This window comes from Oncorhynchus kisutch, linkage group LG3 (assembly GCF_002021735.2).
Source record: "Oncorhynchus kisutch isolate 150728-3 linkage group LG3, Okis_V2, whole genome shotgun sequence".
NCBI classification, from domain to species: domain Eukaryota; kingdom Metazoa; phylum Chordata; class Actinopteri; order Salmoniformes; family Salmonidae; genus Oncorhynchus; species Oncorhynchus kisutch.
In genome coordinates, this window is record NC_034176.2 from 69,693,728 (window position 1) to 69,716,228 (window position 22,501).

The 22,501-nt window shown below is 44.5% G+C and overlaps 1 protein-coding gene across 1 annotated transcript in view; it reads right to left on the bottom strand.

Moving 5' to 3' along the window:
• The window catches only part of LOC109888407 (spondin-1-like), a 115,027-nt gene that overhangs the window by 9,078 nt on the left and 83,448 nt on the right, over positions 1-22,501 (bottom strand). Inside the window, exons 7-10 of the mRNA XM_031815835.1 lie at positions 15,456-15,520; positions 3,747-3,948; positions 1,731-1,871; positions 564-709 (exon numbers count right to left, since the gene is read on the bottom strand). Of these exons, the coding sequence (XP_031671695.1) occupies positions 564-709; positions 1,731-1,871; positions 3,747-3,948; positions 15,456-15,520 (554 nt within the window). The remainder of the gene's footprint in view (positions 1-563; positions 710-1,730; positions 1,872-3,746; positions 3,949-15,455; positions 15,521-22,501) is intronic.

Consider the following 22,501-nt stretch of genomic DNA (forward strand, 5'->3'; position numbering starts at 1 on the left):
TTTTAGAGAGAGAGAGAGAGAGAGAGAGAGAGAGAGATACATTCATCAAGTGAAGGGCATAAACACAAATGTTCAAAGTCATAACTCGTTATGTGTTTCCTCAGGTGTGTGTTGAGAGCCTAAGCCCCTCCTCACTAAGTGATGTGCTATTGAAACACTGATCTGACTCAAATCAATTTAAACATGTATGTCCCTGGGACATGTTCAGGTGCGACAATTCACTTGGAAGAATCTCAACTGCAGCCTTATTGATTTATTGAAAATGCCACTACTGATCAAATCTGCTTATGATTCCATCTGTGCAGCTTTCCCATGAGAGAGAGAGAAAGAAAAGGCAACATGGAGGACGATTATGCTGAGCTTGGTTAACTCATTCTACTGTTTCTCAAGCTCTGGTTCTAATCTCCCACGTCTGGAGATGGGCAGAGAGAGAGAGAGAGAGAGGAGAGAGAGAGAAAGAGAGAGAGAAAGAGAGAGAGAGAGAGAGAGAGAGAGAGAGAGAGAGAGAGAGAGAGAGAGAGACATGCCTTTCTCCTCTCTCTTGCTTATCGCTCCTCTGTTACAACCTTTGTTGGCAGAGTTGGGGAGATACAGGGACACAGAGGGGAGAGAGAGGTAAAGAGAGACACAGACCTTCCTCTTTCTCCTCCTGGGCGATATCAGCCACAATGTCATCCACGTTATCAGGCACGACGTTGCACTGCTCTCCCTGCGGACAGACAAACACAGGCCTGCGTTGTGGAATACATACCACTCTGTTGTGATAAGATCCTCCGTTTGCCTCTGGCGGCTATCAGACAAAGAAGGGGGTAAACAGGGAGGTCAGCTGATGCATCCTCTCACCTTTGCTGGAGCTCACAGATACACACACACGTTGTCACTATCTAGCTAGCGTATTTAGTTATCTGTCTTTCTAGCGAACGGGGAGGTGATATGAGGACATGCTGGTAATGGCATTCAGCTGTCATAACAATAGAGGTCCGCTTAGGGCAAGTGACAAACGATCAGAGTGATAGGGTGTGTGTGTGGGGCTGGGGGCGTTGCTGTGTGTGTGCGATTGTGCGTGCACGTGTGTGCTTGTACCTGCACGCTTCAGTGTGTGAGGATCAATAGATTGACAAAGGCTATAATAGAGTAGATGGAGAGATTCCAGTTGAGTCTGCCAGGCTGGATGCTGTGTAAATGCTATAGTCCACTGACATTTACATCACTGTTCAACAGCTGTTCTCTTCAAACTGCACCTATACAACTAACATCTATATCTACAGCTGCATTGACCCACAACGTCTTCAGTTAGACACTGGAACAATGCAGAGGGAGTTCAAATAAAGCTACATTCTTCTGACTGAAAAAGATGTATCTTCCTCTCAGTGTCTGAAGCTTTAAAGTTGACATTTCTAGTTCAATACACCAATATGTTCCATTGTGCTGTTTGTTTACCTTCTCATTTCGAGTCGTATACCGAAACAACGTTATGAACACAGGCACATAATCAAATGTTTGTAACCGCTTCGAGATCTTAGAGCCAACCTCAAACATGCCTTGATGCGCATGAAATCAGGTTGTGTTGGTGACAGCTGGAGGGAAAGAACAAGAGGAGTGTGAGACAGAAAGAGGATGGAAATAGGAAGTGAAGTAAGCAAAGAAAGAGGATCGAGGCAACAAAAGTGGGAGAGATATAGCAGCCAAAGGAACGGAAGAAATGGAGAGAGATGATTGGATGAACAGACCTTTCGGGCGATGCGCTCCACTACTACCCTGGCCACGGGGGTGATGGCGCCCCCCTCAGGGTCGTAGAAGGGGCTCTGGGGGTGGTCCAGGCTAGTCAGGGGGCGTATCTTCTCCTGAGGGACTGTGGGCTTGTTGGGAGACTGGAGGTCAGAACACACACACACAAATGAAGAGTCAACATAGATACATGACTTTTCATGTCAATATGTGTTCCATTGTAGTATTGATTAACAGTGTCATGATATCAGTGTCAAAATATGTATTTGCAGATAACCTTGAAAAGTTGCAATAGGTCTCTTCATGTGCACTATGGAGGTACTGTATACAACACATCTATAATATAGTCTCGTCCCAGCACAAAAAACATACGGCCTCCTAAGACTGGCAAACCTAGATTATAAAAGTCACAAAGCCACATCCACTAAAACAACATGAATCCATAGATCTTGGTCAGGGACACTGTGAGTTATGGGGTTATGTGGTGAAACTGTTGTCATTAGTCTGCAGCAAACGTCTGCTAGCAGGGGGCTAACACAGCAAACACAGCCACAGGGCTTCTGAAGGCACTGGAAAACAAGCCATCCACTAGTCTGAACATAAAAGGGTTGACATGTAACTTTGTATAGTGCTATTGTGTTATGGTGATCAACATCTTCCACACCTTTGAACTTCTGATATGTTATGTGTCAGGCATAACCCTCCATTACAATGTACAGAATGTGGTTGCTACATCATTACATACATCGTACTGTTTCACACCAGTGGAGAGCAGAGTCACACAGCGAGAGAGAACACTACAGGAGGTTACCAGGAGCTGTTTTAACAACTCTAAACGTCAACTTCAGGCTTCCTGAAACAACAGACACCACTAAAATATAGAGACACCGTTCAATAATAAAACACTCTACAACCTCATTTCATAACTCTTGACCGGTTCTTACACAACGTGTTCTTTCTTCCACCCAAGTACACCGTAAGTGTGTCTGAGGCTCCAGACATTTGATATGAGTAAGGTCATTGGTGGGGCAAGCCAAATCAAACAGGGGAGTAACAGTTCAACAGGTTCGTCTGTGAACTCCCAGGGATCAGCCAAAGGTCTGTCTGTGAGCTCACACAGCACAGTCATAACCTCTCCTCAACCAGTCTGCCCATACTGAAAAATAATACATTGACATATATACAGTGTACAAAACATTAGGAACACCTGCTCTTCCATGACAGACTGACCAGGTGAATCCAGGTGAAAGTTATAATACCTTATTTCTGTCACTTGTTAAATCCACTTCAATCAGTGTAGATGAAGGGGAGGAGACAGGTTAAAGAATGATTTTTAAGCCTTGAGACAATTGAGACATGGATTGTGTATGTGTGCCATTCAGAAGGAGAATGGGCAAGACTGCTTTTGAACGGGGTATGGTAGTAGGTGCCAGGGGCTTGTAGAGTCCCATGCCCCCACTGAATAGATGCAGTTCTGAGGGGAAAAGGGGGTGAAACTCAATATTAGAAAGGTGTTCCTGATGTTTTATACACTCAGTGTATTGCAATATTATTTTTGACAATATCTTAATATCCTTTTTGTGCTAGTCGGCTGTACCTGCACCAAAATTCCAGTATTTCTCTGTCATAGCTTGTTCTCCATCTTCTTTTTAAATACTGAACTTATTTGTTTTCAGCACTTTTATTTCCATGACTGATCGAAACTCGTTTTCTCATGGCTCTCTCTTGTCCCTCTGCAGCAGACGTATGTTTGGAACATCGCATTGCAGTATCGAAAAGTAATACATATAGATTCATGAGATTCGCAATAGATATCATATCGGCACCTAAGTATCATGATAATATGGTATCGTGAGGTCCCTGGCAACTCCCAGCCCTATAAGAAGTGTGATTTTATACAGTAGGTGGTGTGAGTGATGTCTGGGGCTTGCGCTCCAGGGTTATGGTTAGAATCACTGTGGTAGAGATAGTGTGAATATTAGAGCGTGTAGTTGTGACATTTTGAGGAGGTCATTGACCTCATAGGTGACCCCGTTGTCGGTGCCTGCATCCCAGGGGATCATATCCTGGACAACCCTCTGGGCCCAACCACACTCCTTGGTGCAGAGGTCCTCTGCAGACAGCCCCACGTTCCAGTCAGGGCTGGGCCCCAGCATGGTGAGGAAGGACATCAGGTGACGGGTACGGTCCACTGAGAACTCAGCTGACGGGGCAGCACGACTGGAGGACAGAGAGAAGGGACTATTTTGAAGAAAGTCACAATTGCAATAACTGTGATATGTGATGTTTTACCTACCTTTAGTTGATCAATGCACTGATTGCAAGTCACTCTGGATAAGGGTGCCTGTTAAATGACTAAATATGAAAAGTAGAAGAGAGAAGAGAGAGTATAGAGCGAGAGAAAGCGAGAGAAAGCGAGAGAGAGAGAGAGAGAGAGAGAGAGAGAGAGAGAGAGAGAGAGAGAGAGAACAGAAATACTGACTGAAGTCCCTAAAAAGCATGAAAAAGAGATAGAGGGATAGCAAGGAAAAGGAGATGAAGAACGAGGAAAGGATGAGAGCAGGGGTACTTAAGTCGACAGAGATGTAGAGAAGTTTCTTTGCTGCCTCAGGCATGCCCTGCACATCCAGCTCACCCCCTACAACAGTTCAACACAGAGCCGCCAGCCAGAGGTAAAGAGTAATAAACACCCCTAAATACTTTACTCATGGCAGAGAGCCATGGATATGTGTGTGTGTGTGAGTGAGTGCGTGTGTGTGTGTATATATATGTATGTATATGTGTTCACAGACAGTCACAAGCACAATAATGCACATGGCAGCACAAATGTCTGTTCAGAAATCATTTTTCCTAGTACCAAACCACAGCATTTCGAATGAACGTTTATCAGGGGTTGATAGATACCTCCCACCCTCCTACACCCTATCCCTCCTGCCACCCTGTCAATTACAAGTCGGCTTTGTGTTGGGTCCAATGTGGCTGTCAGAGATAAACCTAAGGCCTCCGAGACTGGCTGAGCTGAGCAAAGGGACGCGGTGACACGCGGTGAGGGGAAGAGGGGACGGCTGGCAGCCTGCTGTGTGTTCCCAGAGGATTAGAGCTCTTACACATCCTTAGAGGTGATTATTACTGTGTATGGGAGGACAGGACAGGACAGGACAGGACAGGGCTGAGGTGTGTGTGGTGATAGAAAATCTGATGGATTTACTGGCAGATGAAGAACATAATTGTTTCAGGTGACAATTGAGCTTCCGTACAGTCTTAGAAGGTGCTATATAGAACCATACAATATATCATAACGCCTTTCATTGAGGGCCTAGTTATACCCTAACACAGTGGTGTCAGAAAACTCCTGGTTTACAGGCCACATCAGGCTTGCAAGTCACATTATGTTGGCTTGCAAAGTGATGTGCAATTCCAATTGGAATCTAGCCAGAGTTAGGATATCCAACAAGTGGAATTTTTTATCACCAGCAATCTGCTTTGAGAATGACTGCCATGGTAGGGATATAGAAAACTGATACTACCTCAGTGATCTAAACTGGAACAACGAGCTCTGTAATGGGTGAAATAAGTCAAATTATTAACAAATTGGTTTAGTTTACAAAAATGAATGAATATTTATCTTTTGTGTAGCATAACATGTATCAACCAATCAATGTCCATGCAAAAACACATTCAAACAAACAATTATGAAAATCATCATGCAATACAGCATGCTGGGAAATATGATATACTCTATGGTTCTATATAGAACCCTTCTTGCCTTCCAAAGAATCAAAAAAAACTTTCTTCCAAACCCGTTTTTTTTAGGATGTTAAAGGTAATAGGTAAGAACCCTTTGGCTTACAAATAACCCCTTTCTTCCTAAAAGTGTTCTTCAGATCAAAACAGTTCTTGGTAGAACCCTATCCCCTTGCAAAGAACCATTTTGGAACACTTTTTTTGAGGAGTGCAGAGAGTGAGACATTGATGCAGCTACTCTAGCTATAATACTATAATCAAGAATTCCCAGAATACACTTTCAAATGTTTATTCTTTAATCTGTTCAAGTTTAAGTACAGTGAACATCACTGTCCATCACCTATTGGGACAATTGGATAGATATCATGTAATGGGTATACAGTATATCTGATTAGACTCTCTCTCTACTTCCCTTTTTTCTGACTCTGACTCCCTCCCTCCGTCCCACCACATCCCCAGCAAACACGCTGTCTCTGAGTGACAAAGACAAACCCTTTAGCTCATTAAGGGCTGCGTTTTAGTTGACAACCCCTTAGTTCCCTGTTTCTGTCTGTCTGTCTGTCTGTCTGTTCAAGTTTAAGTAGAGTGAACATCACTGTCCATCACCTATTGGGACAGCCATCCAAGATGGCGTAGCAGTCAGACGTCTTGTCGTGTCGTGTCCCTTGTATATATCGTATATATATATATATTTTTTTTACATATTTTTCTTCGCATATCTTTTAAAACATTTTGCTAAACCTCAACTTCCAAATACTCTCCTGCAACCCGCCTCACCCAATGTTGCTATTTTTTCTGAAGTATTTATATTTACTTCGGATCCGGATCCCCTCAACTGAAGCTAGCCAGCTAACTACCAGCTATCAGTCAGCAAACCATTGCTAGCGGTCTTCAGCTAACCGGTCATCAGCTAACCTTTAGCTCGGAAAGCTCTCGCCAGTTCGAACAACGCGACTCTATCCAGAGCATAACGGACCTATTATTATTTTTTATCCCCGGATTCCCACCGGATTCCCACCGCAAACGGAACATTTTCAACTGGATCTTCACAACTAGCTAACTAGCTAACCGCAACCCCGGATGATTACTCCTGGCTAGCGTTTCCACCCACTTAGCTTGAAGCTAGCCCGGCCAGAGCTCCTGTGCTACCACCGAAGCATACTCCTGGGCTACAATATCCGGACCCACAACCGGTCTATCGATGTCACCGCATGAAGAGGCATAAACAGACTCACCCCATCGCAACGCCCCCCCCAAAGGCTAACTTTCTAGCCCTTGCTATCTCCTTGCTTGCTAATTCGGCCTGCTAACTGCTAGCTTGTTTAGCCCCGGTCCGCTAACTGCTAGCTTGTTTAGCCCCGGTCCGCTAACTGCTACCTTGTTTAGCCCCGGCCTACTAACTGTTAGCTTGTTAGCACAGGCCTGCTAACCGTCTGAATCGCCGCGTCCCAAACACTCACTGGACCCATATTTACTTTCAATCTCTTTTCGATTTTTTTATTTGTTTATACCTTCCGGTAACCTGCCTCACCCAATGTGATACGGAATCGCTATTATTTAAAAAAATTTGAACACACTCATGAACCTCCAGAAGCTAACCAGCTAACTAGCTACAAGCTATTTAGTCATTGTACTCGCCAGTCCAGCTTCCCTGCCCCATCCACCGCTGCCCCCTGGACACTGATCACTTGGCTACATAGCTGATGCATGCTGGACTGTCCATTAATCACGGTACTCCATTCTGCTTGTTTATGTTTTATCTGTCGGCCCCAGCCGCACTCAGGCTCTGTGTGTAGTTAATCCGACCCTCCCTGCCTAGTCAACGCCATTTTACCTGCTGTTGTTGTGCTAGCTGATTAGCTGATTAGCTGTTGTTGACTCACCTACTGTTTTAGCTACTGTTTTAGCTAGCTCTCCCAATTCAACACCTGTGATTACTGTATGCCTCGCTGTATGTCTCTCTCAAATGTCAATATGCCTTGTATACTGTTGTTCAGGTTAGTTATAATTGTTTTAGTTTACAATGGAGCCCCTAGTTCCACTCTTCATACCCCTGATACCTCCTTTGTCCCACCTCCCACACATGCGGTGACCTAACCCATCACCCAGTGCCTGGGCTTACCTCCGCTGCACCCGCACCCCACCATACCCCTGTCTGCGCATTATGCCCTGAATATATTCTACCATGCCCAGAAATCTGCTCCTTTTATTCTCTGGCTCCAACGCTCTAGGCGACCAGTTTTGACAGCCTTTAGCCGCACCCTCATTCTACTCCTCCTCTGTTCCGCGGGTGATGTGGAGGTAAACCCAGGCCCTGCATGTCCCCAGGCACCCTCATTTGTTGACTTCTGTGATCGAAAAAGCCTTGGTTTCATGCATGTCAACATCAGAAGCCTCCTCCCTAAGTTTGTTTTACTCACTGCTTTAGCACACTCTGCTAACCCTGATGTCCTTGCCGTGTCTGAATCCTGGCTCAGGAAGGCCAGCAAAAATTCTGAGATTTCCATACCCAACTATAACATTTTCCGTCAAGATAGAACTGCCAAAGGGGGAGGAGTTGCAGTTTACTGCAGAGATAGCCTGCAAAGTAATGTCATACTTTCCAGGTCCATACCCAAACAGTTCGAACTACTAATTTTGAAAATTACTCTCTCCAGAAATAAGTCTCTCACTGTTGCCGCCTGCTACCGACCCCCCTCAGCTCCCAGCTGTGCCCTGGACACCATTTGTGAATTGATCGCTCCCCATCTAGCTTCAGAGTTTGGTCTGTTAGGTGACCTAAACTGGGATATGCTTAACACCCCGGCAGTTCTACAATCTAAGCTAGATGCCCTCAATCTCACACAAATCATCAAGGAACCCACCAGGTACAACCCTAAATCTGTAAACAAGGGCACCCTCATAGACGTCATCCTGACCAACTGGCCCTCCAAATACACCTCCGCTGTCTTCAACCAGGATCTCAGCGATCACTGCCTCATTGCCTGTATCCGCTACGGAGCCGCAGTCAAACGACCACCCCTCATCACTGTCAAACGCTCCCTAAAACACTTCTGTGAGCAGGCCTTTCTAATCGACCTGGCCCGGGTATCCTGGAAGGACATTGACCTCATCCCGTCAGTTGAGGATGCCTGGTCATTCTTTAAAAGGAACTTCCTCACCATTTTAGATAAGCATGCTCCGTTCAAAAAATGCAGAACTAAGAACAGATATAGCCCTTGGTTCACTCCAGACCTGACTGCCCTCGACCAGCACAAAAATATCCTGTGGCGGACTGCAATAGCATCGAATAGTCCCCGCGATATGCAACTGTTCAGGGAAGTCAGGAACCAATACACGCAGTCAGTCAGGAAAGCTAAGGCCAGCTTCTTCAGGCAGAAGTTTGCATCCTGTAGCTCCAACTCCAAAAGGTTCTGGGACACTGTGAAGTCCATGGAGAACAAGAGCACCTCCTCCCAGCTGCCCACTGCACTGAGGCTAGGTAACACGGTCACCACTGATAAATCGATGATTATCGAAAACTTCAAAAAGCATTTCTCAACAGCTGGCCATGCCTTCCGCCTGGCTACTCCAACCTCGGCCAACAGCTCCGCCCCCCCCCCCCCCCCCCGCAGCTACTCGCCCAAGCCTCTCCAGGTTCTCCTTTACCCAAATCCAGATAGCAGATGTTCTGAAAGAGCTGCAAAACCTGGACCCGTACAAATCAGCTGGTCTTGACAATCTGGACCCTCTATTTCTGAAACTATCCGCCGCCATTGTCGCATACCCCTATTACCAGCCTGTTCAACCTCTCTTTCATATCGTCTGAGATCCCCAAGGATTGGAAAGCTGCCGCAGTCATCCCCCTCTTCAAAGGGGGAGACACCCTGGACCCAAACTGTTACAGACCTATATCCATCCTGCCCTGCCTATCTAAGGTCTTCGAAAGCCAAGTCAACAAACAGGTCACTGACCATCTCGAATCCCACCGTACCTTCTCCGCTGTGCAATCTGGTTTCCGAGCCGGTCACGGGTGCACCTCAGCCACGCTCAAGGTACTAAACGATATCATAACCGCCATCGATAAAAGACAGTACTGTGCAGCCATCTTCATCGACCTGGCCAAGGCTTTCTGCTCTGTCAATCACCATATTCTTATCGGCAGACTCAGTAGCCTCGGTTTTTCAGATGACTGCCTTGCCTGGTTCACCAATTACTTTGCAGACAGAGTTCAGTGTGTCAAATCGGAGGGCATGCTGTCCGGTCCTCTGTAGGTCTCTATGGGGGTGCCACAGGGTTCAATCCTCAGGCTGACTCTTTTCTCTGTATATTTCAATGATGTTGCTCTTGCTGCGGGCGATTCCTTGATCCACCTCTACACAGACGACACCATTCTATATACTTCCGGCCCGTCCTTGGACACTGTGCTATCTAACCTCCAAACGAGCTTCAATGCCATACAACACTCCTTCCGTGGCCTCCAACTGCTCTTAAACGCTAGTAAAACCAAATGCATGCTTTTCAACCGTTCGCTGCCTGCACCCGCACGCCTGATCAGCATCACCACCCTGGATGGTTCCGACCTTGAATATGTGGACATCTATAAGTACCTAGGTGTCTGGCTAGACTGTAAACTCTCCTTCCAGACTCATATCAAACATCTCCAATCGAAAATCAAATCAAGAGTCGGCTTTCTATTCCGCAACAAAGCCTCCTTCACTCACGCCGCCAAACTTACCCTAGTAAAACTGACTATCCTACCGATCCTCGACTTCGGCGATGTCATCTACAAAATTGCTTCCAACACTCTACTCAGCAAACTGGATGCAGTTTATCACAGTGCCATCCGTTTTGTCACTAAAGCACCTTATACCACCCACCACTGCGACTTGTATGCTCTAGTCGGCTGGCCCTCGCTACATATTCGTCGCCAGACCCACTGGCTCTAGGTCATCTACAAGTCCATGCTAGGTAAAGCTCCGCCTTATCTCAGTTCACTGGTCACGATGGCAACACCCATCCGTAGCACGCGCTCCAGCAGGTGTATCTCACTGATCATCCCTAAAGCCAACACCTCATTTGGCCGCCTTTCGTTCCAGTTCTCAGCTGCCTGTGACTGGAACGAATTGCAAAAATCGCTGAAGTTGGAGACTTTTATCTCCCTCACCAACTTCAAGCATCTGCTATCTGAGTAGCTAACCGATCGCTGCAGCTGTACATAGTCTATCGGTAAATAGCCCACCCATTTTTACCTACCTCATCCCCATACTGTTTTTATTTATTTACTTTTCTGCTCTTTTGCACACCAATATATCTACCTGTACATGACCATCTGATCATTTATCACTCCAGTGTTAATCTGCAAAATTGTAAACATTCGCCTACCTCCTCATGCCTTTTGCACACAATGTATATAGACTCTTTATTTTTCCTTTTTTTCTACTGTGTTATTGACTTGTTAATTGTTTACTCCATGTGTAACTCTGTGTTGTCTGTTCACACTGCTATGCTTTATCTTGGCCAGGTCGCAGTTGCAAATGAGAACTTGTTCTCAACTAGCCTACCTGGTTAAATAAAGGTGAAATAAGTCTGTCTGTCTGCACAGTGCTAATCAGCTGGAAGCCTCAGAGAGCTGGGGTAGACCTGCTGTCTTTAGAAAGGGTCTGATGAGATGTATAGAGTGCTTTAAAAAGACGATGGACTCACTACTGGACATCATGGAGGTAACTGTAGCTGTCACAGGCACAGCCATTTCTGTTCTGAGAGAGAGAGAGGGGTGTGTGTGTGATTGGGTGGGGGTCAGATAGAGCAGAACAAAGAGAGGAAGATGGAGAGAAAGAGAGGGGTGTAGGCTGTCTTCTGTGGGGACCATCTGAGTACATGAGACTCTGAAGAGAGAGTATAGAGAATAGAGTTTCATGTAGTCATGGCTCTATGTAGTACTGTGTGCCTCCCATAGTCTGTTCTGGATATGGGGATTGTGAAGAGCCCCCTGGTGGCATGTCTTGTGTGGTATGCATGTGTGTCTGGGCTGTGTGCTAGTAGTTTAAACAGACAGCTCGGTGCATTCAGCTTGTCAACACTTCTTACAAAAACAATTAGTGTGGAAGCCAATCTCTCTACTTTGAGCAATGAGATTGACATGCATGTTATCAATGTTAGCTCTCCGTGTACATTTAAGGGCCAGTCGTGCTGCCCTGTTCTGAGCCTATTGTAATTTTCCAAGATCCTTCTTTGTGGCACCTGACCATACGAGTGTGTGTGTGCATGTGTGTGTGTGTGCTTGGATGCGTGCATGCGTGTGGACAGCTAACAGGTGTATACGTGAGATAGAGATATTCCCAGAGAAACATTGAAGCGGATTATGTCAGGTTATCTAGAAGTGCAGGTAGACCAGTGGGACTGAGAGGGAAACCAGATGAAACCAGACATCCTCTTAAACGTGGTTTACCTATGAAGGACAGAGAGACAGACACAGACCTTAAACTCAAAGTGGAGTCTCCAGTTCACTGTGTCAAGTGTTTCAATCCAGCCGGGGAGGGCAAAAGCAAACATGTCTTTTAAAAGGACATTTTGAAAACGACAGGCAGGGAGAATGATGTGTTTACACGTCAATAAAACACGGCCTGAGGGAAGGAGGAGGAACGTGAACACAACACAAAGGAACATTGATTCCTTCCAAGTCCAGCCCGGCTAATCCCCTGGCGTGTATGCAAATGAGGCAGGGGGTAATTTCCTCAATGCGCCGCAGCGTTTTTAATTAGGTGAGCTTCCCTCAACGATAGGTCCAGCAACCCTCGTAAATCCGTCTCCGTGATGACCATAAGGCTGACCTTGGTGTGACGGGGTGGAGCGGTTGGTTGGTTGGAGACAGCTCTGGTGGAATTCTATTCCTCTCTCTCTTACTTTCTCTTCCTCCCTCTCTCTCTCTGACCACATCTCCTTCTCTGTCGCTCCCTCTCTGTGTCCATCTTTCCCTAATTTGGCTATTCTCTCTCTCTCGCCCTCTCCTTTTAACATGTTATGAGTCATATCTGCACCCCTCTGCTCACCCACCTCCCTGGCTCCCTCTCCACCCTCCTCTGACTCTCTCTCCCTTTCCTTTGCTCCTGCCAACACATCTCTCTCAAGATGACCACTTTAGTTTGAAATCAGTACAAGTGATGACTGTGGATGGAAGGCACTAGAAAGGAAGATGGATAGAGAGACAGACAGGTAAAAACGTGGTTACATAAACACAGTGTATTCATTAATGTTCTATTCCCATGATGATAGTTCTTCCAAACCCCTCCTAACCCAACACTGATCCCAGATATCCCTGAACCTGAAGCTCCATCTCTAACGATCTGCCTTGGATCCTTCAGATGTAATAAAGAGCTAGTTGTCTAACCACTGATAATTCATCAACGTCTATTTCTCTCTCTCTTGCTCTCTCTCTCTCTTGCTCTCTCTCTCTCTGTTTATTTTTTTCTCCCCCTTTCTCTTCTTGAAAGGCAGGGTAGGAGGGTTTGTTAATTGGCAGGCAGCTGTGTAGTACAGATCAGCCTGATGTCTTGATATACAGGAGCCTGCAGGAGGCCATTAACCTTGATGGAGAAAAACCCCTCCAGAAGATCTATCAATCATCATCAAAACATACACCCTCTTAACCCACACACATACATGCACACACAAGTTCAGTAACATAAGCCCCCTTCACTAATTCACACACACACACACACACACACACACACACACACACACACACACACACACACACACACACACACACACACACACACACACACACACACACACACACACACACACACACACACACACACGATGAATCACATGTACAAACACGTACAAACAACATTTATAAACACATTCAAAAACATATACGAACATGTACTAAGAAAAATCACATGCAATCCAACAGACTCATTTTAAAGAATAAAAAGAAACATCCTTCAACTGCAGGAGCAATTAACCATTTCTGCACCCTACTTTCAAGGAAGAAAACCTCATGTACAAACAGAATGTGTACATTTCCACATCACACTACAGTCAAGAACCTCCACCTCCTCCTCTCCTCTTCCCCTCCTCTCATCCTCTCTTTCCTACCACCCATCCCCTAAACCAGTTGATTTGATTTCCTCTGCATTTACACAGCCACTTTATGATACAATTAATTTGCTGGCATATAAACAAGATAGTGAGCTAATTACCCTCTGTGTATTTGATTGGCTCCGGCCCCAGCTGTGGCTGCCTTTGGAAGCTCTCTTTGGAGTCTCACACTCAGATCCTATGTGAGAGTGTTTTTTACATTGAGGATGCTTTTCTCTCTGTGCTACCTGTGCTAACTAGCTCCTTGTTTTTCTCCTAAATAAGAGATGAAATTAAGGTTTATGCATGTAGGAGTCTAAAGGAAGCCTAGTCACACTGATCAGCTTGGTGCAGGTGGAGATGAGCTAGCAGATTCAGGCCATGTGCTTTTGAGTGGCTCCAAGGCACCTCATTTGTGTGCTTGGGAGGCAAGGCATGATTCAACGTGAGTAGATGAGCGATGAAGAAAACCTTGCAGTGCGGTATAACTCATGCATTTGTGAAAAGAGAGAAAACATGGAAGGAGCGAGATGAAGAAGGGTGAGGGTGGCATATAGAAAGGAGAGAGAAGAAGAAGGTGAGGGTCGCATATAGAAAGGAGAGAGAAGAAGAAGGTGAGGGTGGCATATAGAAAGGAGAGAGAAGAAGAAGGTGAGGGTCGCATATAGAAAGGAGGGAGAAGAAGAAGGGTGGGGGTCGCATATAGAAAGGAGAGAGAAGAAGAAGGTGAGGGTGGCATATAGAAAGGAGAGAGAAGAAGAAGGTGAGGGTGGCATATAGAAAGGAGAGAGAAAAGAAGGGTGGCATATAGAAAGGAGAGAGAAAAGAAGGGTGGCATATAGAAAGGAGGGAGAAGAAGAAGGGTGGGGGTCGCATATAGAAAGGAGAGAGAAGAAGAAGGTGAGGGTGGCATATAGAAAGGAGAGAGAAGAAGAAGGGTGAGGGTGGCATATAGAAAGGAGAGAGAAGAAGAAGGTGAGGGTGGCATATAGAAAGGAGAGAGAAGAAGAAGTTGAGGGTGGCATATAGAAAGGAGAGAGAAGAAGAAGGTGAGGGTGGCATATAGAAAGGAGAGAGAAGAAGAAGGTGAGGGTGGCATATAGAAAGGACAGAGAAGAAGAAGGGTGGGGGTCGCATATAGAAAGGAGACAGAAGAAGAAGGGTGGGGGTCGCATATAGAAAGGAGAGAGAAGAAGAAGGGTGCAGGTGGCATATATAAAGGAGAGAGAAGAAGAAGGGTGGGGGTCGCATATAGAAAGGAGAGAGAAGAAGAAGGGTGGGGGTCGCATATAGAAAGGAGAGAGAAGAAGAAGGTGAGGGTCGCATATAGAAAGGAGAGAGAAGAAGAAGGGTGGGGGTCGCATATAGAAAGGAGAGAGAAGAAGAAGGGTGGGGGTCGCATATAGAAAGGAGAGAGAAGAAGAAGGTGAGGGTCGCATATAGAAAGGAGAGAGAAGAAGAAGGGTGGGGGTCGCATATAGAAAGGAGAGAGAAGAAGAAGGTGAGGGTGGCATATAGAAAGGAGAGAGAAGAAGAAGGTGAGGGTGGCATATAGAAAGGAGAGAGAAGAAGAAGGTGAGGGTGGCATATAGAAAGGAGAGAGAAGAAGAAGGTGAAGGTGGCATATAGAAAGGAGAGAGAAGAAGAAGGTGAGGGTGGCATATAGAAAGAACAGAGAAGAAGAAGGGTGAGGGTGGCATATAGTAAGGAGAGAGAAGAAGAAAGTGAGGGTGGCATATAGAAAGGACAGAGACGAAGAAGGGTGAGGGTCGCATGTAGAAAGGAGAGAGGACGTTGCTGCAGAATTGGTCAGTCCCTCTGGAGTGTGAGTGAGTCAGTCAGAGAGAAAGAGTGAGAGAAACAGAGAGGGATGATAGAGGAGGGATGATAGAGTAGGTTACTGCTGGACTACTCACACATTCAAGGGTTGCCAGGCAGGCCACTGCGCCTTCATTTTGATGACTGTCAGGACGTCATCACCCTGAGAGAGAGAGAGAGAGAGAGAGAGAGAGAGAGAGAGAGAGAGAGAGAGAGAGAGAGAGAGAGAGAGAGAGAGAGAGAGAGAGAGAGAGAGAGAATGTATATATTTGCTCAACAAATTCACTTGTCATCTGACAGATAGAGGCTCAGCCATATTCACCACATTACTCTTCCAGATGAGGGGAGAGAACGGATGAAGACAGATAGAGGCTCAGCCATATTCACCACACTACTCTTCCAGATGAGGGGACAGAACGGATGAAGACAGATAGAGGCTCAGCCATATTCACCACATTACTCTTCCAGATGAGGGGAGAGAACGGATGAAGACAGATAGAGGCTCAGCCATATTCACCACACTACTCTTCCAGATGAGGGGAGAGAACGGATGAAGATCAGTTTATTTCCCCCTCTTCCACCTCTTCCCATTTTCTCTCTGAGACAAAGGAGTGATGAATACAGCGTGCGTCACTTCAGATGGAGCGCCGGCATCACCACTTCATAAATATTTAATCAGTAGCTCTGGACACCGCAGGGCTCTCTGTGTCACTGCCTGAGCAAGAGGGAATGTCTCTGCGCTGGTCCCAGATCAGACAAAACACTCAAAGCACAGAGCAGGATTTAACCCCAGACTGAACTCAGACCTGAGAAAGACACAGCTCCCTCGACATCCAGTCACAACAAAGAATAAACCTTGAGAGTTATGGGAAAATGTTTCATCGGCATTAGTTTTGCCTTTCCACTAGATTGGTTTGTGAAATAATAGTTCTTCTGTCCATCACAGAGAAATGTGGTGTGGACATGAAAATATTATATCAAATCGGTTTAATGTTCAATAGTAAACATATCTCTGGGATAACAGCATTATACATATTAAACGCTCTGGCCCATTCCATGTGGAAACCATATTTCTTAAGAACAAAGCACAATAGGATCACTGCGACTGCAAAAGACACAATTAAAAGTGTTTGAGCACCACACTGGCTCATTTGCGCCCAGCCTTTTTCATTACGGCTGCAATTTATGACATCACATTGTGGCGGTAATGGCTCTTTGGCTGTGAATAGGTGGCTAGCAGCTGACTAGAACATTCTGTTTGTATTGTTATAGCTGAGAGAGACTGTGTGATGTACAGTGGACTGAAGAGTGCATTCTGCCATATGTGAAGTGAACCAAACCCTGCTCTGGGCTTTTTCGATGACTTTCCAAAATGGTACAGATAAAGCACATTAGAAAACATGGATATATTGGTTCATATGTAAAACAGCAATTATAAGGCTATCATTTGGCCGAGACTGTAAATGGTGACATAGATGGAAACAATTTGTCCTGATGAACAATGAACATCGAACACAAGTCATCAGAAGAAAAGAAAACTGCAGCTCAGCACATCTTGTCAGACATCTGCCACCGGGCATGTTTGCACCTGGCTACTGTAAAGATCAAAGTGAATTATCCAATGACAGATCATTGCTTAACAAGCCACCAATTAATGTTTCCAATAGAGGATTCTGTTCCAGTACCATCCAGTCCCATTTCTGTATGTTTGGTAATCACTTTTTAATTATTTCCTGTAAGACCCATAGTAAAAGGCTGTGAGCCCCACCCAGTCATACAGAGCTGACGTCCTTCCTTTGTCCTCGAGAGCTGCATCGCAGGCAGGCTTTTGTTCCAGCCCAGCTTTAACATACTTGATTTAACTAACTGGTCTTCATCGAAGACCACAATTTGTAGATTCATTGAACCAGCTGTGTTAGTGCTGGGTGGGGAAAAACCCTGCACACACTGACAGCAGTTCAAAACCCCTGTTCTGACCTCTAGATCTGCACTGCCAGTACACGTAAGCAGTCATAAGGCTTATTCATACTGCAAATGACCTCTGAACTTTTTTCCATACCTCTCTTTACACATTTACTTGTAATGCCAATGGGATCACAGCTAGCTCGTGGTATCACCGTCTCACTTCAGCAGTCAGCAAAAGCCACACACCCTTTGAGACCTGGCCTGATTGCCACCAGCAGCTCTTGAGGATAACCTGTTCCCCTCCGGCTAAGTGATGAGGCGCTCTGTAATCAGCCAGGAAGCCTGACTGGAACCTAATCGGGGGGTTTGTGTAGCACCTCTGAACTCCACTGCTTCTGTCTACTGAATGCGGTGGGAAAGGCAGTGCAGGATCCAGCTAGCTCTGGTTGAGACAGCAAAGACCATATAGTCGTTTCCAAATGCCATGAGGGAATGGGCTACTATCACTGAATACATAAACTACATACACTGGACACAGAATACACAGAATATGTAACAGAATATTTATCAACTAGATGTACATCTTACAGTATGGCAGAATATGTATCACAAATTGTACTGCATGTATTGGGTGATTCATCAAAAATCTAGACGAAAACAGGACCATGATTTTGGGTATTTTGACAAAATGTTGTCCATAGAAGGGTCCTTTGGAGGAAGAATTGCTGATATACTGTACATTTGTCGTTTGTATCTTAAAGCATAACTGAGAAATCATTTATTGAAGTTGGGACATTTGTGACATTTTGGCCTTACCCATAAGACACCATAATGTTTCATCTGTAAGTCCTAAAAATAAAAGATTTGTGTCATATGAAGCTTTACCGCTTGCTCTGTAATGAGTAGTAGTTTAATTGCAATAACAATTTTCTTACATTAATATATGAATATTGAAATATATAAACATGAATAAAGGAGGCCTAGGTAAGGCCAACATTTCACACATTTTCCAAATTCAAATAATATATATTTTTGAATTATGCTTTAAGATACAAATGTCAAATATATGTCAACAATCCGTCCCCAAAGGACCTTTCTATGGATAAAATTTCATGAGAATGAAAAAGATCATGGTCCTGTTTTGTTCTAGTTTCGTTAGGAATCCCCCTATTGTGGAACATCTCAGTGTCAAAGAACAGGTTAGTCTGTACCAGAAAGCACAAACAAACTGATAAACTAAAGCTGCTCATTTGAGCATATACCCCGTCAAGACTCCACTTGAGTTCCCGCTGTGTCTATTGTTGTGAGTCTATGCCTCTCTGACACATCAGAAAAAACAAGATTTGATTCATCTTTGTTTCAGACAAGTTCTTTGTTGCCAAAGAAACATAATGGCCCAGTGTTGTTCAGAATAGCTATTTCTGCTTGATGACTGTGTTGTAGATTTGGAATTGAAAGGAAACATCAGGGAAATTTTTTTATTAAACTCTCCACTCATGGTGAAGAGAGAGAGAGAGAGAGAGAGAGAGAGAGAGAGAGAGAGAGAGAGAGAGAGAGAGCAAGCAAGAGAGAGATTGAGAGAGACAGCCAAAGAGAGCAAAAGAGAGAACAGAGAGACTGACAGAAGTCCCTTAACTTCTTTGGGACTGGGGGGCAGTATTGAGTAGCTTGGATGAATAAGGTGCCCAGAGTAACCTACCTGCTACTCAGTTTCTAAAACTGTTCTGAGTATAACAGAACTCATATGGCAGGCAAAACCTGTGAAAAAATCCAACCAAAAAGTGGGGAATTTGAGGTTTGTAGGTTTTCAAGTCTTTGCCTTTCCAATATACAGTGTAAATGGGGTCAGATTGCCCTTCCTAAGGCTTCCACTAGATGTCAACCGTCTTTAGAACCTTGTTTCAGGCTTCTACTATGAAGGGGGAGCGAATAAGAGCTGTTTGAACCAGGTGTTTGTTTGGCAGAATTCCATGAGCTAAATCACACGCGCGGCCGTGAGAGCGAGCTGCGTTCCCTTTCATTTCTAAAGACAAAGGATTTATCCTGTTGGAATATTATTGAAGATTTATGATAAAAACATCCTAAAGATTGATTCCATACATCATTTGACATGTTTCTACGAACTGTAATGTAACTTTTTGACTTTTCGTCTGGACTTAGTGCTCGCGAACAAAAAGGAGGTATTTGGACATAAATTATGGACTTTATCGAACAAAACAAACATTTATTGTGGAACTGGGATTCCTGGGAGTGCATTTTGATGAAGATCATCAAAGGTAAGTGAATATCTATAACGCTATTTCTGAGTTTTGTGACACCTCTCCTCGGTTGGAAAATGGCTGTCTGTTTTTCTGTGGCTTGGTGCGGACCTAACATAATTGCATGGTGTGCTTTTACTGTAAAACTTTTTTGAAATCTGACACAGCGGTTGCATTAAGGAGAAGTTTTTCTTTAATTGTGTGTTTAACACTTGTATCATTCATCAACGTTTATGATGAGTATTTCTGTAATTTGATGTGGCTCTCTGCACTTTCACGGGATGTTTGTTTGAGACAATGCATTTCTGAACATAACGATACCAATTTCAAATGAGGTTTTAGGACATAAAGATGAACTTTATTGAACAAAACACACATTTATTGTCTACCATGGAGTCCTGGGAGTGTCATCCGGTGAAGATCAAAGGTTTGTGATTAATTTTAACGCTATTTCTGTCTTTTGTGACACCTCTCCATCTTTGGAAAATGGCTGTATGTTTTTATGTGGCTAGGCGCTGACCTAACATAATAGAAAGGTGTGCTTTCGCTGTAAAGCCTTTTTGAAATCAGACTCTGGCTGGATTAACAAGAAGTTTATCTTTAAAATGGTGTATAATACTTGTATATTTGAGGAATTTTAATTATGAGATTTCTGTTGTTTTTAATTTGGCACCCTGCAATTTCACTGGCAGTTGTTGAGGTGGGACGCTAGCGTTAGAAGTTAAAAGCAAATGAAAGATAAAAAGAGAGAGAGAGAGAATGAGCGAGCCACTGTAGTGGGATGTGTGCTGATGAGGAATGTGTCTGAGCACTAAGAGGTCTGTGTGAACCATAGCTATGTCTAATGACACCACTGCTCTATTCCAGACTCCAATACTCCACTCCAGCCCCCATAGAGCTTCATTATAGCATTACTCCTAAGGCAGAGAGGGTGGTTCCAATAGGATCTGTTCTCTCCTCACTGACCCAGAAGGAACACACTGACAGATCTCTGGATGTGGATGGCAGTGTATGTTTGGTGTGTGTGTGGTCTGCTTCAAAAAGCACTCCAGGGAACAAAGAGATAGAAGGGGGACAGATTTTTGAAGCGCACTCAATCCACTTCAGAACATCCTGCCCTGATCGCTGCATTCTATGTCGTGTCAGCCAGCCCCAGTCCCTAGTCACTTTAAAATCCATTTGATTTAATTGAACCACCCATAGGTAGTGCTCTGGCTCGGATCGTTAAGGTAGCCTATTCCTCCACCACTTTCAGGACGCCGTCAAAAGAGTACGCTGCAACAAGCTTCTCAACACAAAGCAGCAAGGAAGAAAAGAATGTGCTTTTAGAGCAAATTACTTTTTTCTCCTTTTTTAGTTTTTACCAAAAGGAAATGCCATCAAAATGTGTTTGAATGCTATAAGCAATTTAGCCACCCCATCACTTGGGATCATGGTCCCTTTTTTCGGGGAAATTATTTTCAATTTGAAAAGCCTAAGTGGGGATTCTTTCACTCGTATCTCTCTTCCCTCTCCCTCCCTCTCTTTCATTCTCCCTCTCCCTCCCTCTCTTTCATTCTCCCTCTCTCACTCTCCCCTCTTCTGCACTCTCTTTTTCTCTCCCACTCTCTCTCTCAATTCCTCTCTGTGATGATACTCTCAAATCTCATACAATAGATAATGAACATAATTCTAGAGTAGCACCTGGGAAGTCTCTGATTGGACACCACTGTGCTAATGATTGTAACATCCACTCAGCTTGTTGTGAATGCTAACACAACATCAGCTTAGCCAACTGCAGGGAGGATATGTATTGAGGATGATCAACAGATAATAGCGTAATGATGCTATTGTTATAATGAATGGTACAATAGTCAATAAACGTATGAGTTCATACTGAGTGAGTGGGTTACTGACATGCTAGAATAGTACCGGAGACTGTCGATTGTGGCACTGGTCTTTTCTAATACATGTAAATAGACTATCTGGGAAAGCTGCATTGGCATTGTAAAATAAAGTGTTTTTGTCTCCAGCGTAGATTTGTTTCTGTTCCTCTCATTGTCAGACTGATGAGGGGGACCAGCCTGACAAACCAAATCAAATTTATTTACAAAGCCCTTACATCAGCTGATATCTCAAAGTGCTGTACAGAAACACAGCCTAAAACCCAAACAGCAAGCACGGTGGCTAGGAAAAAGGCCAGAACCTAGGAAGAAACCTAGAGAGGAACCAGGCTATGAGGGGTGGCCAGTCCTCTTCTAGCTGTGCCGGTGGAGATTGTAACAGAACATGGCCAAGATGTTCAAATGTTCATAGATGACCAACAGGGTCAAATAATAATAATAATCACAGTGGTTGTCGAGGGTGCAAATAATCTCATTTAACTTCAGCACAAAATAACAAGATGATCTCTTTTGAAAAGCCCTACATCTCTTTTTAGGAAAGATTCCAAATGAATATGATGCATGAGGCTCAGGTTGCTGCTTGCAGAATTTAATTTAATGAAGTTGACAAAGGTTGTAAATGTAATCACACTGAACAGGTACAACAAGGTGATGTTAGAGATATATAAACTCAGCAAAAAAAGAAACGTCCTTTCACTGTCAACTGCGTTTATTTTCAGCAAACTTAACATGTGTACATATTTGTATCAACATAACAAGATTCAACAACTGAGACATGAACTGAACAAGTTCCACAGACATGTGACTAAAAGAAATGGAATAGTGTGTCCCTGAACAAAGGGGGGGGGGGGTCCAAATCAAAAGTAACAGTCAGTATCTGGTGTGGCCACCAGCTACATTAAGTATTGCAGTGCATCTCCTCCTCATGGACTGCTCAAGATTTGCATGTTCTTGCTGTGAGATGTTACCACACTCTTCCACCAAGGCACCTGGAAGTTCCCGGATATTTCTCGCGGGAATGGCCCTAGCCCTCACCCTCCGATCCAACAGGTCCCAGACGTGCTCAAAGGGATTGAGATCCAGGCTCTTCGCTGGCCA